The 18,326-nt window shown below is 34.1% G+C and overlaps 1 protein-coding gene across 1 annotated transcript in view; it reads left to right on the top strand.

Annotated features, from left to right (window-relative positions):
* drd (drop dead) overlaps positions 1–17,694 on the top strand; it is a 60,845-nt gene extending 43,151 nt beyond the window's left edge. Inside the window, exons 4-9 of the mRNA XM_086826095.1 lie at positions 15,247–15,535; positions 15,604–15,949; positions 16,016–16,378; positions 16,440–16,756; positions 16,822–16,970; positions 17,046–17,694. Coding sequence (XP_086682221.1) covers positions 15,247–15,535; positions 15,604–15,949; positions 16,016–16,378; positions 16,440–16,756; positions 16,822–16,970; positions 17,046–17,279 — 1,698 coding nt within the window. The 3' untranslated portion in view covers positions 17,280–17,694. The remainder of the gene's footprint in view (positions 1–15,246; positions 15,536–15,603; positions 15,950–16,015; positions 16,379–16,439; positions 16,757–16,821; positions 16,971–17,045) is intronic.
* The last annotated feature ends 632 nt before the right edge of the window (positions 17,695–18,326 follow it).

The following is an 18,326-nucleotide window of genomic DNA, read 5'->3' as shown; positions in this document are numbered from 1 at the left end:
GCTTCTGACTGAAGGTCCATTACCATTTTTATACCGATATTAACAATATTTTTAAATGAATTTTTTCGACAAATCAAAATTTAAAAATCTCATAACTCAGCCAAAAACGCGTTAATTTCAATTCGGAAAGCGGCAGTATGTTAACTTTTAGCAGGTTAACAAAACTGCATACTCCATTTAAAATGTGAATTTTTGGCCGATTTTTGCAAATTTTCATGATGTAACCCCTTTCCTTTTTTCCGAAAAATGGGAAATTTCTGAAAAAAAATTTTTTCGGCCGGATAAAGCTAGAAAGAAAGGCCTGTAGATGCTGATCAAGAATATATATGATTTATGGGGTCGGAAATGGCTCCTTCACTTATTTTTAAGCTTCTGACTGAAGGTCCATTACCATTTTTATACCGATATTAACAATATTTTTAAATGCATTTTTTCGACAAATCAAAATTTAAAAATCTCATAACTCAGCCAAAAACGCATTAATTTTAATTCGGAAAGCGGCAGTATGTTAACTTTTAGCAGGTTAACAAAACTGCATACTCAATTTAAAATGTGAATTTTTGGCCGATTTTTGCAAATTTTCATGATGTAACCCCTTTCCTTTTTTCCGAAAAATGGGAAATTTCAGAAAAAAATTTTTTTCGGCCGGATAAAGCTAGAAAGAAAGGCCTGTAGATGCTGATCAAGAATATATATGATTTATGGGGTCGGAAATGGCTCCTTCACTTATTTTTAAGCTTCTGACTGAAGGTCCATTACCATTTTTATACCGAAATTAACAATATTTTTATATGAAATTTTTTTTACAAATCAAAATTTAAAAATTTCATAACTAAGCCAAAAACGCATTAATTTCAATTCGGAAAGCGGCAGTATGTTAATTTTTAGCAGGTTAACAAAACTGCATACTCAATTTAAAATGTGAATTTTTGGCCGTTTTTTGCCAATTTTCATGATGTAACCCCTTTCCTTTTTTCCGAAAAATGGGAAATTTCTGAAAAAATTTTTTTTCGGCCGGATAAAGCTAGAAAGAAAGGCCTGTAGATGCTGATCAAGAATATATATGATTTATGGGGTCGGAAATGGCTCCTTCACTTATTTTTAAGCTTCTGACTGAAGGTCCATTACCATTTTTATACCGATATTAACAATATTTTTAAATGCATTTTTTCGACAAATCAAAATTTAAAAATTTCATAACTAAGCCAAAAACGCATTAATTTCAATTCGGAAAGCGGCAGTATGTTAATTTTTAGCAGGTTAACAAAACTGCATACTCAATTTAAAATGTGAATTTTTGGCCGATTTTTGCCAATTTTCATGATGTAACCCCTTTCCTTTTTTCCGAAAAAAGGGAAATTTCTGAAAAAAATTTTTTTCGGCCGGATAAAGCTAGAAAGAAAGGCCTGTAGATGCTGATCAAGAATATATATGATTTATGGGGTCGGAAAATGGCTCCTTCACTTATTTTTAAGCTTCTAACTGAAGGTCCATTACCATTTTTATACCGATATTAACAATATTTTTAAATGCATTTTTTCGACAAATCAAAATTTAAAAATCTCATAACTCAGCCAAAAACGCATTAATTTTAATTCGGAAAGCGGCAGTATGTTAATTTTTAGCAGGTTAACAAAACTGCATACTCAATTTAAAATGTGAATTTTTGGCCGATTTTTGCAAATTTTCATGATGTAACCCCTTTCCTTTTTTCCGAAAAATGGGAAATTTCTGAAAAAAAATTTTTTCGGCCGGATAAAGCTAGAAAGAAAGGCCTGTAGATGCTGATCAAGAATATATATGATTTATGGGGTCGGAAATGGCTCCTTCACTTATTTTTAAGCTTCTAACTGAAAGTCCATTACCATTTTTATACCGAAATTAACAATATTTTTATATGAAATTTTTTTTACAAATCAAAATTTAAAAATTTCATAACTAAGCCAAAAACGCATTAATTTCAATTCGGAAAGCGGCAGTATGTTAATTTTAAGCAGGTTAACAAAACTGCATACTCAATTTAAAATGTGAATTTTTGGCCGATTTTTGCCAATTTTCATGATGTAACCCCTTTCCTTTTTTCCGAAAAATGGGAAATTTCTGAAAAAAATTTTTTTCGGCCGGATAAAGCTAGAAAGAAAGGCCTGTAGATGCTGATCAAGAATATATATGATTTATGGGGTCGGAAATGGCTCCTTCACTTATTTTTAAGCTTCTAACTGAAGGTCCATTACCATTTTTATACCGAAATTAACAATATTTTTATATGAAATTTTTTTTACAAATCAAAATTTAAAAATTTCATAACTAAGCCAAAAACGCATTAATTTCAATTCGGAAAGCGGCAGTATGTTAATTTTTAGCAGGTTAAAAAAACTACATACTCAATTTAAAATGTGAATTTTTGGCCGATTTTTGCCAATTTTCATGATGTAACCCCTTTCCTTTTTTCCGAAAAAAGGGAAATTTCTGAAAAAAATTTTTTTCGGCCGGATAAAGCTAGAAAGAAAGGCCTGTAGATGCTGATCAAGAATATATATGATTTATGGGGTCGGAAATGGCTCCTTCACTTATTTTTAAGCTTCTGACTGAAGGTCCATTACCATTTTTATACCGATATTAACAATATTTTTAAATGAATTTTTTCGACAAATCAAAATTTAAAAATCTCATAACTCAGCCAAAAACGCGTTAATTTCAATTCGGAAAGCGGCAGTATGTTAACTTTTAGCAGGTTAACAAAACTGCATACTCCATTTAAAATGTGAATTTTTGGCCGATTTTTGCAAATTTTCATGATGTAACCCCTTTCCTTTTTTCCGAAAAATGGGAAATTTCTGAAAAAAAATTTTTTCGGCCGGATAAAGCTAGAAAGAAAGGCCTGTAGATGCTGATCAAGAATATATATGATTTATGGGGTCGGAAATGGCTCCTTCACTTATTTTTAAGCTTCTGACTGAAGGTCCATTACCATTTTTATACCGATATTAACAATATTTTTAAATGCATTTTTTCGACAAATCAAAATTTAAAAATCTCATAACTCAGCCAAAAACGCATTAATTTTAATTCGGAAAGCGGCAGTATGTTAACTTTTAGCAGGTTAACAAAACTGCATACTCAATTTAAAATGTGAATTTTTGGCCGATTTTTGCAAATTTTCATGATGTAACCCCTTTCCTTTTTTCCGAAAAATGGGAAATTTCAGAAAAAAATTTTTTTCGGCCGGATAAAGCTAGAAAGAAAGGCCTGTAGATGCTGATCAAGAATATATATGATTTATGGGGTCGGAAATGGCTCCTTCACTTATTTTTAAGCTTCTGACTGAAGGTCCATTACCATTTTTATACCGAAATTAACAATATTTTTATATGAAATTTTTTTTACAAATCAAAATTTAAAAATTTCATAACTAAGCCAAAAACGCATTAATTTCAATTCGGAAAGCGGCAGTATGTTAATTTTTAGCAGGTTAACAAAACTGCATACTCAATTTAAAATGTGAATTTTTGGCCGTTTTTTGCCAATTTTCATGATGTAACCCCTTTCCTTTTTTCCGAAAAATGGGAAATTTCTGAAAAAATTTTTTTTCGGCCGGATAAAGCTAGAAAGAAAGGCCTGTAGATGCTGATCAAGAATATATATGATTTATGGGGTCGGAAATGGCTCCTTCACTTATTTTTAAGCTTCTGACTGAAGGTCCATTACCATTTTTATACCGATATTAACAATATTTTTAAATGAATTTTTTCGACAAATCAAAATTTAAAAATCTCATAACTCAGCCAAAAACGCGTTAATTTCAATTCGGAAAGCGGCAGTATGTTAACTTTTAGCAGGTTAACAAAACTGCATACTCCATTTAAAATGTGAATTTTTGGCCGATTTTTGCAAATTTTCATGATGTAACCCCTTTCCTTTTTTCCGAAAAATGGGAAATTTCTGAAAAAAAATTTTTTCGGCCGGATAAAGCTAGAAAGAAAGGCCTGTAGATGCTGATCAAGAATATATATGATTTATGGGGTCGGAAATGGCTCCTTCACTTATTTTTAAGCTTCTGACTGAAGGTCCATTACCATTTTTATACCGATATTAACAATATTTTTAAATGCATTTTTTCGACAAATCAAAATTTAAAAATCTCATAACTCAGCCAAAAACGCATTAATTTTAATTCGGAAAGCGGCAGTATGTTAACTTTTAGCAGGTTAACAAAACTGCATACTCAATTTAAAATGTGAATTTTTGGCCGATTTTTGCAAATTTTCATGATGTAACCCCTTTCCTTTTTTCCGAAAAATGGGAAATTTCAGAAAAAAATTTTTTTCGGCCGGATAAAGCTAGAAAGAAAGGCCTGTAGATGCTGATCAAGAATATATATGATTTATGGGGTCGGAAATGGCTCCTTCACTTATTTTTAAGCTTCTGACTGAAGGTCCATTACCATTTTTATACCGAAATTAACAATATTTTTATATGAAATTTTTTTTACAAATCAAAATTTAAAAATTTCATAACTAAGCCAAAAACGCATTAATTTCAATTCGGAAAGCGGCAGTATGTTAATTTTTAGCAGGTTAACAAAACTGCATACTCAATTTAAAATGTGAATTTTTGGCCGTTTTTTGCCAATTTTCATGATGTAACCCCTTTCCTTTTTTCCGAAAAATGGGAAATTTCTGAAAAAATTTTTTTTCGGCCGGATAAAGCTAGAAAGAAAGGCCTGTAGATGCTGATCAAGAATATATATGATTTATGGGGTCGGAAATGGCTCCTTCACTTATTTTTAAGCTTCTGACTGAAGGTCCATTACCATTTTTATACCGATATTAACAATATTTTTAAATGCATTTTTTCGACAAATCAAAATTTAAAAATTTCATAACTAAGCCAAAAACGCATTAATTTCAATTCGGAAAGCGGCAGTATGTTAATTTTTAGCAGGTTAACAAAACTGCATACTCAATTTAAAATGTGAATTTTTGGCCGATTTTTGCCAATTTTCATGATGTAACCCCTTTCCTTTTTTCCGAAAAATGGGAAATTTCTGAAAAAAATTTTTTCGGCCGGATAAAGCTAGAAAGAAAGGCCTGTAGATGCTGATCAAGAATATATATGATTTATGGGGTCGGAAATGGCTCCTTCACTTATTTTTAAGCTTCTGACTGAAGGTCCATTACCATTTTTATACCGATATTAACAATATTTTTAAATGAATTTTTTCGACAAATCAAAATTTAAAAATCTCATAACTCTGCCAAAAACGCGTTAATTTCAATTCGGAAAGCGGCAGTATGTTAACTTTTAGCAGGTTAACAAAACTGCATACTCCATTTAAAATGTGAATTTTTGGCCGATTTTTGCAAATTTTCATGATGTAACCCCTTTCCTTTTTTCCGAAAAATGGGAAATTTCTGAAAAAAAATTTTTTCGGCCGGATAAAGCTAGAAAGAAAGGCCTGTAGATGCTGATCAAGAATATATATGATTTATGGGGTCGGAAATGGCTCCTTCACTTATTTTTAAGCTTCTAACTGAAGGTCCATTACCATTTTTATACCGAAATTAACAATATTTTTATATGAAATTTTTTTTACAAATCAAAATTTAAAAATTTCATAACTAAGCCAAAAACGCATTAATTTCAATTCGGAAAGCGGCAGTATGTTAATTTTTAGCAGGTTAACAAAACTGCATACTCAATTTAAAATGTGAATTTTTGGCCGATTTTTGCAAATTTTCATGATGTAACCCCTTTCCTTTTTTCCGAAAAATGGGAAATTTCTGAAAAAAAATTTTTTCGGCCGGATAAAGCTAGAAAGAAAGGCCTGTAGATGCTGATCAAGAATATATATGATTTATGGGGTCGGAAATGGCTCCTTCACTTATTTTTAAGCTTCTGACTGAAGGTCCATTACCATTTTTATACCGATATTAACAATATTTTTAAATGAATTTTTTCGACAAATCAAAATTTAAAAATCTCATAACTCTGCCAAAAACGCGTTAATTTCAATTCGGAAAGCGGCAGTATGTTAATTTTTAGCAGGTTAACAAAACTGCATACTCAATTTAAAATGTGAATTTTTGGCCGATTTTTGCAAATTTTCATGATGTAACCCCTTTCCTTTTTTCCGAAAAATGGGAAATTTCTGAAAAAAATTTTTTCGGCCGGATAAAGCTAGAAAGAAAGGCCTGTAGATGCTGATCAAGAATATATATGATTTATGGGGTCGGAAATGGCTCCTTCACTTATTTTTAAGCTTCTGACTGAAGGTCCATTACCATTTTTATACCGATATTAACAATATTTTTAAATGAATTTTTTCGACAAATCAAAATTTAAAAATCTCATAACTCTGCCAAAAACGCGTTAATTTCAATTCGGAAAGCGGCAGTATGTTAACTTTTAGCAGGTTAACAAAACTGCATACTCCATTTAAAATGTGAATTTTTGGCCGATTTTTGCAAATTTTCATGATGTAACCCCTTTCCTTTTTTCCGAAAAATGGGAAATTTCTGAAAAAAAATTTTTTCGGCCGGATAAAGCTAGAAAGAAAGGCCTGTAGATGCTGATCAAGAATATATATGATTTATGGGGTCGGAAATGGCTCCTTCACTTATTTTTAAGCTTCTAACTGAAGGTCCATTACCATTTTTATACCGAAATTAACAATATTTTTATATGAAATTTTTTTTACAAATCAAAATTTAAAAATTTCATAACTAAGCCAAAAACGCATTAATTTCAATTCGGAAAGCGGCAGTATGTTAATTTTTAGCAGGTTAACAAAACTGCATACTCAATTTAAAATGTGAATTTTTGGCCGATTTTTGCCAATTTTCATGATGTAACCCCTTTCCTTTTTTCCGAAAAATGGGAAATTTCTGAAAAAAATTTTTTTCGGCCGGATAAAGCTAGAAAGAAAGGCCTGTAGATGCTGATCAAGAATATATATGATTTATGGGGTCGGAAATGGCTCCTTCACTTATTTTTAAGCTTCTAACTGAAGGTCCATTACCATTTTTATACCGAAATTAACAATATTTTTATATGAAATTTTTTTTACAAATCAAAATTTAAAAATTTCATAACTAAGCCAAAAACGCATTAATTTCAATTCGGAAAGCGGCAGTATGTTAATTTTTAGCAGGTTAACAAAACTGCATACTCAATTTAAAATGTGAATTTTTGGCCGATTTTTGCAAATTTTCATGATGTAACCCCTTTCCTTTTTTCCGAAAAATGGGAAATTTCTGAAAAAAAATTTTTTCGGCCGGATAAAGCTAGAAAGAAAGGCCTGTAGATGCTGATCAAGAATATATATGATTTATGGGGTCGGAAATGGCTCCTTCACTTATTTTTAAGCTTCTGACTGAAGGTCCATTACCATTTTTATACCGATATTAACAATATTTTTAAATGAATTTTTTCGACAAATCAAAATTTAAAAATCTCATAACTCTGCCAAAAACGCGTTAATTTCAATTCGGAAAGCGGCAGTATGTTAATTTTTAGCAGGTTAACAAAACTGCATACTCAATTTAAAATGTGAATTTTTGGCCGATTTTTGCAAATTTTCATGATGTAACCCCTTTCCTTTTTTCCGAAAAATGGGAAATTTCTGAAAAAAATTTTTTCGGCCGGATAAAGCTAGAAAGAAAGGCCTGTAGATGCTGATCAAGAATATATATGATTTATGGGGTCGGAAATGGCTCCTTCACTTATTTTTAAGCTTCTGACTGAAGGTCCATTACCATTTTTATACCGATATTAACAATATTTTTAAATGAATTTTTTCGACAAATCAAAATTTAAAAATCTCATAACTCTGCCAAAAACGCGTTAATTTCAATTCGGAAAGCGGCAGTATGTTAACTTTTAGCAGGTTAACAAAACTGCATACTCCATTTAAAATGTGAATTTTTGGCCGATTTTTGCAAATTTTCATGATGTAACCCCTTTCCTTTTTTCCGAAAAATGGGAAATTTCTGAAAAAAAATTTTTTCGGCCGGATAAAGCTAGAAAGAAAGGCCTGTAGATGCTGATCAAGAATATATATGATTTATGGGGTCGGAAATGGCTCCTTCACTTATTTTTAAGCTTCTAACTGAAGGTCCATTACCATTTTTATACCGAAATTAACAATATTTTTATATGAAATTTTTTTTACAAATCAAAATTTAAAAATTTCATAACTAAGCCAAAAACGCATTAATTTCAATTCGGAAAGCGGCAGTATGTTAATTTTTAGCAGGTTAACAAAACTGCATACTCAATTTAAAATGTGAATTTTTGGCCGATTTTTGCCAATTTTCATGATGTAACCCCTTTCCTTTTTTCCGAAAAATGGGAAATTTCTGAAAAAAATTTTTTTCGGCCGGATAAAGCTAGAAAGAAAGGCCTGTAGATGCTGATCAAGAATATATATGATTTATGGGGTCGGAAATGGCTCCTTCACTTATTTTTAAGCTTCTAACTGAAGGTCCATTACCATTTTTATACCGAAATTAACAATATTTTTATATGAAATTTTTTTTACAAATCAAAATTTAAAAATTTCATAACTAAGCCAAAAACGCATTAATTTCAATTCGGAAAGCGGCAGTATGTTAATTTTTAGCAGGTTAACAAAACTGCATACTCAATTTAAAATGTGAATTTTTGGCCGATTTTTGCCAATTTTCATGATGTAACCCCTTTCCTTTTTTCCGAAAAATGGGAAATTTCTGAAAAAAATTTTTTTCGGCCGGATAAAGCTAGAAAGAAAGGCCTGTAGATGCTGATCAAGAATATATATGATTTATGGGGTCGGAAATGGCTCCTTCACTTATTTTTAAGCTTCTGACTGAAGGTCCATTACCATTTTTATACCGATATTAACAATATTTTTAAATGCATTTTTTCGACAAATCAAAATTTAAAAATCTCATAACTCTGCCAAAAACGCGTTAATTTCAATTTGGAAAGCGGCAGTATGTTAACTTTTAGCAGGTTAACAAAACTGCATACTCCATTTAAAATGTGAATTTTTGGCCGATTTTTGCAAATTTTCATGATGTAACCCCTTTCCTTTTTTCCGAAAAATGGGAAATTTCTGAAAAAAAATTTTTTCGGCCGGATAAAGCTAGAAAGAAAGGCCTGTAGATGCTGATCAAGAATATATATGATTTATGGGGTCGGAAATGGCTCCTTCACTTATTTTTAAGCTTCTAACTGAAGGTCCATTACCATTTTTATACCGAAATTAACAATATTTTTATATGAAATTTTTTTTACAAATCAAAATTTAAAAATTTCATAACTAAGCCAAAAACGCATTAATTTCAATTCGGAAAGCGGCAGTATGTTAATTTTTAGCAGGTTAACAAAACTGCATACTCAATTTAAAATGTGAATTTTTGGCCGATTTTTGCAAATTTTCATGATGTAACCCCTTTCCTTTTTTCCGAAAAATGGGAAATTTCTGAAAAAAATTTTTTTCGGCCGGATAAAGCTAGAAAGAAAGGCCTGTAGATGCTGATCAAGAATATATATGATTTATGGGGTCGGAAATGGCTCCTTCACTTATTTTTAAGCTTCTAACTGAAGGTCCATTACCATTTTTATACCGAAATTAACAATATTTTTATATGAAATTTTTTTTACAAATCAAAATTTAAAAATTTCATAACTAAGCCAAAAACGCATTAATTTCAATTCGGAAAGCGGCAGTATGTTAATTTTTAGCAGGTTAACAAAACTGCATACTCAATTTAAAATGTGAATTTTTGGCCGATTTTTGCAAATTTTCATGATGTAACCCCTTTCCTTTTTTCCGAAAAATGGGAAATTTCTGAAAAAAAATTTTTTCGGCCGGATAAAGCTAGAAAGAAAGGCCTGTAGATGCTGATCAAGAATATATATGATTTATGGGGTCGGAAATGGCTCCTTCACTTATTTTTAAGCTTCTGACTGAAGGTCCATTACCATTTTTATACCGATATTAACAATATTTTTAAATGCATTTTTTCGACAAATCAAAATTTAAAAATCTCATAACTCTGCCAAAAACGCATTAATTTTAATTCGGAAAGCGGCAGTATGTTAATTTTTAGCAGGTTAACAAAACTGCATACTCAATTTAAAATGTGAATTTTTGGCCGATTTTTGCCAATTTTCATGATGTAACCCCTTTCCTTTTTTCCGAAAAATGGGAAATTTGTGAAAAAAATTTTTTTCGGCCGGATAAAGCTAGAAAGAAAGGCCTGCAGATGCTGATCAAGAATATATATGATTTATGGGGTCGGAAATGGCTCCTTCACTTATTTTTAAGCTTCTGACTGAAGGTCCATTACCATTTTTATACCGATATTAACAATATTTTTAAATGCATTTTTTCGACAAATCAAAATTTAAAAATCTCATAAATAACTTTTAGCAGGTTAACAAAACTGCATACTCCATTTAAAATGTGAATTTTTTGCCGATTTTTGCAAATTTTCATGATGTAACCCCTTTCCTTTTTTCCGAAAAATGGGAAATTTCTGAAAAAAAATTTTTTCGGCCGGATAAAGCTAGAAAGAAAGGCCTGTAGATGCTGATCAAGAATATATATGATTTGTGGGGTCGGAAATGGCTCCTTCACTTATTTTTAAGCTTCTAACTGAAGGTCCATTACCATTTTTATACCGAAATTAACAATATTTTTATATGAAATTTTTTTTACAAATCAAAATTTAAAAATTTCATAACTAAGCCAAAAACGCATTAATTTTAATTCGGAAAGCGGCAGTATGTTAACTTTTAGCAGGTTAACAAAACTGCATACTTAATTTAAAATGTGAATTTTTGGCCGATTTTTGCAAATTTTCATGATGTAACCCCTTTCCTTTTTTCCGAAAAATGGGAAATTTCTGAAAAAAAAATTTTCGGCCGGATAAAGCTAGAAAGAAAGGCCTGTAGATGCTGATCAAGAATATATATGATTTATGGGGTCGGAAATGGCTCCTTCACTTATTTTTAAGCTTCTGACTGAAGGTCCATTACCATTTTTATACCGATATTAACAATATTTTTAAATGCATTTTTTCGACAAATCAAAATTTAAAAATCTCATCACTCAGCCAAATTTCAATTCGGAAAGCGGTAGTATGTTAATTTTAAGCAGGTTAACAAAACTGCATACTCAATTTAAAATGTGAATTTTTGGCCGATTTTTGCCAATTTTCATGATGTAACCCCTTTCCTTTTTTCCGAAAAATGGGAAATTTCTGAAAAAAATTTTTTTCGGCCGGATAAAGCTAGAAAGAAAGGCCTGTAGATGCTGATCAAGAATATATATGATTTATGGGGTCGGAAATGGCTCCTTCACTTATTTTTAAGCTTCTGACTGAAGGTCCATTACCATTTTTATACCGATATTAACAATATTTTTAAATGAATTTTTTCGAGAAATCAAAATTTAAAAATCTCATAACTCAGCCAAAAACGCATTAATTTCAATTCGGAAAGCGGCAGTATGTTAACTTTTAGCAGGTTAACAAAACTGCATACTCCATTTAAAATGTGAATTTTTTGCCGATTTTTGCAAATTTTCATGATGTAACCCCTTTCCTTTTTTCCGAAAAATGGGAAATTTCTGAAAAAAAATTTTTTCGGCCGGATAAAGCTAGAAAGAAAGGCCTGTAGATGCTGATCAAGAATATATATGATTTATGGGGTCGGAAATGGCTCCTTCACTTATTTTTAAGCTTCTAACTGAAGGTCCATTACCATTTTTATACCGAAATTAACAATATTTTTATATGAAATTTTTTTTACAAATCAAAATTTAAAAATTTCATAACTAAGCCAAAAACGCATTAATTTTAATTCGGAAAGCGGCAGTATGTTAACTTTTAGCAGGTTAACAAAACTGCATACTTAATTTAAAATGTGAATTTTTGGCCGATTTTTGCAAATTTTCATGATGTAACCCCTTTCCTTTTTTCCGAAAAATGGGAAATTTCTGAAAAAAAAATTTTCGGCCGGATAAAGCTAGAAAGAAAGGCCTGTAGATGCTGATCAAGAATATATATGATTTATGGGGTCGGAAATGGCTCCTTCACTTATTTTTAAGCTTCTGACTGAAGGTCCATTACCATTTTTATACCGATATTAACAATATTTTTAAATGCATTTTTTCGACAAATCAAAATTTAAAAATCTCATCACTCAGCCAAATTTCAATTCGGAAAGCGGTAGTATGTTAATTTTAAGCAGGTTAACAAAACTGCATACTCAATTTAAAATGTGAATTTTTGGCCGATTTTTGCAAATTTTCATGATGTAACCCCTTTCCTTTTTTCCGAAAAATGGGAAATTTCTGAAAAAAATTTTTTTCGGCCGGATAAAGCTAGAAAGAAAGGCCTGTAGATGCTGATCAAGAATATATATGATTTATGGGGTCGGAAATGGCTCCTTCACTTATTTTTAAGCTTCTGACTGAAGGTCCATTACCATTTTTTAATCGATATTAACTATATTTTTATATAAAAATTTTTTCGCCTGTAGATGCTGATCCAGAATATATGTATATATGTATATGGGTTTAAGCTGCTGACTATAATTAGAATAAAATTCCTTTAACCGATATTTATTTACAATTTTATATGAAAATGTATATTGACAAATTAAAGTTTGAAGCTATGAAAACATTAATTTTAATTCGGAAGTATTTCCCATATCAGTTTCCATCAGAATAATAAATCTTCATAGCCCCTCGTCTGAGCTTTCTTTAATCAGACCGATTCTTTAAATTCACTATTTCACACTTTTGGTTTACCAGGCGAACAGAATCGGAAAGAGATGGCAGCAATCCAGCAGCAAAAATGATTTACACGGCAAGGGTATTGAGATAACGCCGAACTATAACGGAGCTTCTCAGCATTCCAAATCCTAATGGCCGTCCTTTGTTTACATTTAATTGACCAATCAGAGACGTTCTTCAAGCTCTTCTCTTCTAAGATCCGTTAGGACTTTAAAATCATTAATGGCCGCCCTTTGTTTACATCTGATTAGACCAATCAGAGACGATCTTCACGTTCTCATCTTTTAAGAACCGTTACTTTGGAGCATTTGCATCAGCGGAATAGCTGCTTGCTGAATGTTCTGTTCGCCTGGTGTATAAAGTCAAGTTTTAAGAAATTTGTATGGCGAAATCGCTAAATTTTATTTGTTTATTTTTTGTTGTTAGACTTATGATTTCTTTAAGTTAAACTACATATTTTGTCGAATTTATTTTTCACAAGTTTTATTTATTGTGGGTTAAAATATTTATTGCAAATAAAAACATTCGCCTGTTGTTGTTGAAATGAGTCCTTTACTGCGCCGCAAGTACGGACTGAAAGTATAGTACCCTGCAACGATATTTTAACACAAGTCGTTATTAAAAAACTACTAAAAATGTTTTCTTCTGCATGGTCAGAAATATTTGCTTGTTGAAGCTGATCAAGAATATATATGTATGTATGGTTTATAGGGTCGGAAATGACTCCTTGACTGCGGACCTTTTTTATTGACAAATTAAATTGTAAAGAACTTTTAACTTAGTCATAAAAGCATTATTTTTAATTCGGAAATTGTTCCATGTCAGTTTGCATTAGAATAATAAATCTGAACAGCCCCCCGCCCCCGACTACGCTTCATTTAATCAGACCGAATATAAAATTTATCAATTTCACGCTTACGATATACCAGGCAAACAGAATCGACTGGCAGCAGCTCAGCTGCACAACACCAAGTGATTTACACGGCAGGGGTATTGAGATAATGCCTAATTATAACGGCGCTTTTCAGAATTCTAAATCCTAATGGCCGTCCTTTGTTTACATTTGAATTGACCAATCAGAGACGTTCTTCAAGTTCGACTCTTCTAAGATCCGTTACTTAGGACTTTGAATTAATGGCCGCGCTTTGTTTACATCTGATTAGACCAATCAGAAACAATCTTCAAGTTCATCTTTTCTAAGATCCGTTACTTAGGACTTTGAAATTAATGGCCGCCCTTTGTTTACATCTGATTAGACCAATCAGAGACGATCTTCACGTTCCCATCTTTTAAGAACCGTTACTTTGGAGCATTTGCATCAGCGGAATAGCTGCTTGCTGAATATTCTGTTCGCCTGGTGTATAAAGTCAAGTTTTATGAAATTTGTATGGCGAATTTCGTTAATTCAGTGTGTATGTTGTTGGATTTGTTGTTATTTCTTTTAAATATGGTCTTGAAATCGGACTATTTTAACAATCCAACGCCTTTGGTATACCAGGCAAACAGAATCGATTGGCAGCAGCTCAGCTGCACAACACCAAAGGCACGGGCAACACGGCAAGGGTCTTGAGATAATGCCAAATTATAACGGCGCTTTAAAGCATTACAAATCCTAATGGCCGTCCTTTGTTTACATTTGAATTGACCAATCAGAGACTTTCTTTAAGTTCGTCTCATCGAAGATCCGTTAGGACTTTAAAATCATTAATGGCCGCCCTTTGTTTACATCTGATTAGACCAATCAGACACGATCTTCACGTTCCCATCTTTTAAGAAACATTACTTTGGAGCATTTGCATCAGCGGAATAGCTGCTTGCTGAATGTTCTGTTCGCCTGGTAGAACTTCAGAAATTTCATATCGCGGATTCGCTAAATTGGACTTGGTTTTTGTTGTTGGATTTGTTATTTCTTAAAGTTGAGCGGGGTATTGTGTTGAATTTTTTGTTTTATTTTATTTACTTTTATAATTTTTTTATTATTATTGTTTTGTAATATTCTTTAAATTATTTCCCAATTTAAAAACAATTCCATGTTCTTCCTTCAAGCTTCTTTGAATATTTTTTCTATTAAATTTTTTTAATTTCAAATCTTTGCTCCATAAATTAAATTAATTCAAAATTTGCATTAAATTTCGATGAAATAAACAAGTTCTCCGCTCTTTGTTATTGTTTATTTATTTTGATTTTTCTTTTTTTTTTTTATGTGATAAAGCGATGCGTTGTATGAATTTTGTTGTAATGTAAATTAGACAATCAGTACACTTGGTGTGAGATCGCGCGACCTGGCTTAATTGAATTGCCTTAATTCTCGCTTAACTAGCCTTTGTCTCGATGTCGAGGGGGTCAACAACACCCGTGATTCACTTCCATTAGGGAGGGAATGCTGCTCCTCCTCCTTCTGCGTCATTGCCAAGAATTATCTCTAACCGGATCCAATCTTGTATTCCCATTTGCAGCCCGGTCACCGAGTTCCTCGCTACTCGCTGATCAACTGGGGTCTGTGCGTGCCCTCGGGCTGCACTGCCCGGGATGTGGAGTACAGCGTGGCGGAGTATCTGTCCAACCAGACGGCCTCCACTGGCATCACCTTCAACGTCCGCGTAGAGCCGCAGATGTGCCAGGTGCGGGACCAACGTCCCTGGGATAGGAACACCACCTGGGCCGTGCGCTTCTTTGTCCTGATACTCTCCGTGGCCATACTGTCCACCATCTACGATCGCTCCACCAAGTCGCAGCCCAAGCAGAGTGAGTACTTTCTGGGGGAAATTCAGATAATTAATATATATTATTAATTTATATTTATTGCCTTACAGATGCCTGGTTCACGGCCTTCTCGCTGGACAAGAACCTGCGCTGGCTGTTCAGCACGAGCAGCGCTCCCGGGGACATTGAGGCTGTCCATGGCATCCGCTTCCTCAATGCCATCATGCTGATCTTTTCGCACAAATCGATGGCAATGTTCTTTAATCCCTATAACAACCGGACGGCCATGTCCGAGAGTCTGGGCCAGCCGTGGACGGTGATTGGCAGGGCGGCGTCCCTGTATACGGATCCTTTCCTGCTTTTCAGTGGAATGCTCACCGCCTACTCGCTCTTCGGTCGCCTGATGAAGCAGCAGCCCATCCGCCTGAAGAATGAGTACATCAGCCGCCTGATGAGGTAATATCTGAAATACAAATATATATTACAGTATACTTTATATTGATTCTCCTTCATACTCTGTAGGATTGTTCCTCCCCTGGCCGCCTTGATCCTCTTCTGCACCTATGTCCTGCCCCTGTGGGGCAGTGGTCCCCAGTGGAACCTGGTGGTGGGCCATCATGCGGATATTTGCAAGAAGAACTGGTGGCGCAACCTGCTCTTCATCCACAACTACTTTGGCTTCAGCGAGATGTGTTTGACGCACACGCACCATCTGGGCATTGACACGGAGCTCTTTGCTGTGGCTCCTCTTCTGATTCTCGGACTCTGGCGGTGGCCACGTCGGGGACTCATGGCCCTGCTGCTCCTCTGCACGGTGGGCACGGCGGCGAGATACTACACGACGATTGTGAATCAGCTTTCGAATTATATATACTTTGGCACCAAGTGAGTAGCTAATAATATAATCAATCTATGAAATCCTTTCTGACTCACAATTCTCCTCCAGCATCCAGCGCCTGTTCCGCACTGCCGACTACATGTACTCGTTCCCGCCCCATCGCTCCACGGTGTACATCATGGGCATCCTGCTGGGCTATGTCCTCCGGAAGTATCCAAGTGCCAGGCTAAGTAGCCTGCAGCTGAAGCTGGGCTGGTTGGTGGCCACCGGCTGTGTGCTGGCCTCGCTCCTGGGGCCTGCTCCGATGGGTGACATCAACTACGTGTATAATTCCACACATGCTGCCATTTACGCAGCGTTTGCGCCCATTGCCTGGTGCCTGTTCTTCTCCTGGATCGTCTTTGTGTCTCATAATGGTTACACGAGTGAGTTACCCTACAGTCGGGATAGGATAAAATGCCAATTAATTATAAATCTCTTACATTTTCAGATAAACTTACGAAGCTGTTTGCCTGGCGCGGTTTCCAGGTGTCCACAAAGCTCTCGTACGCCATTTACCTGACGCAGTTCCCCGTCTTCTTCTTCAATGTCGGCCGAAGGCGTCACATTCATCATTATTACAACTTTGTTTCGATTATTGTGAGTATTGTGAGAGCCTCTCACCGCTCTACCTACGCTTGCGTGTTCCAATTTTAACCAACCCATTACTTACAGCTCGACACCAACGAGTTCATATCGATCTTCCTGGCCTCCGTGGCCCTGACGGTGCTCTTCGATGCGCCCTTCCAGAATCTGAAGAAGCTACTGATCAATCGGCCCGCCCCCGCTGCTGCCAAGGTAGCGAAGCCAGCTCTGACCACCAGCACGGCATCAGAGGAGGCGACCAAGCCCACTAGCACTGCCCCACGTGTGGAACCTAATCAAAATCAGCATCCGCACTCCGATTAGTCTGTGAACAGCACACGTACTTTCTTAGTTTGTAAACCTGTAAATGTCTTCTTAGCATTTAGTGGCAATAGGTTTAGTTACCCCGGCGATAATCCTCTGAGCCCCCTCCCTGACTCCCCCGCCCCTAGCTATAGTCGAACGCTTTATACATTGTAAATTGTATTGTTAATTAAAACTCGAGCGACGAATGAGAAGGAAACCCTTTTGTAGTCATTAAACCAATCAATCACTGCTTGATGTGCGATATTATCTTGCTTGCTTAAAACCGAGAGGCAGTCGGAGAGTTCCGAGACCCTCGAGGCCCCATGTCTTTTAGATTAAACCTACCATAAACTAAGCAAGGTCGAATAAACGTTTTTTTTTTTAATGGTAATTTAATTAATGAAATAAAATAAATGAATATGTTACAGAAAAATCTGCAATACTCTTTCAATTGGAGGAACGTGTGCAACATTCAAATTCAGAGCATACAATTTGACAAGCTTTGGATACGCTTTTCGGCAGCCAGAAAAGGTTTGGTGGTTACTGGAAGAGACGGGCCTCGGATCGGCAATGTCTTCAAAGATCATAAACAGAAATCTAATCTTTCCCTACACTCTGGCTACTACTCCGTTAGTTATTCTATAAATATAATAATCACAAATATGTGTACAAAGTTATTTAAGTTAGTAAAGTTAGAAAATTCAAAATTCAAAGTGAATAAGAAAAACTAAATAGAAAGCTAGGTGCATTTTTTAACACTAAGGCTTTTAAATAGCCTGGAATTAAATGAGTATGTAATTAGATTTGAAGAAAATTCTTTTAAAAACTAATTGAAACATTTGTCTTTTCAAACAATTGTAATACAAAAAATACATATTAAATAGCTCTTTGCTAAGTAAAATAGTAATTACATTTGAAATAAACCCTTTAACAGTTTGTAAATATAATAAAATTTTCCAACTTAAGTCAAGTTCTAAAGTTTCTCTACTTTTGCTGCATATTTCATAATTTTATCCATAACCACTGCAAATACTTCAACTGAGTTATAAAAGGTTCCTGTTCAAA

This window comes from Drosophila serrata, unplaced genomic scaffold (assembly GCF_035046125.1).
Source record: "Drosophila serrata isolate PLE 108 unplaced genomic scaffold, ASM3504612v1 contig_130, whole genome shotgun sequence".
Classification (NCBI taxonomy): Eukaryota; Metazoa; Arthropoda; class Insecta; order Diptera; family Drosophilidae; genus Drosophila; species Drosophila serrata.
This window is presented reverse-complemented; position numbering and strand designations above follow the sequence as displayed.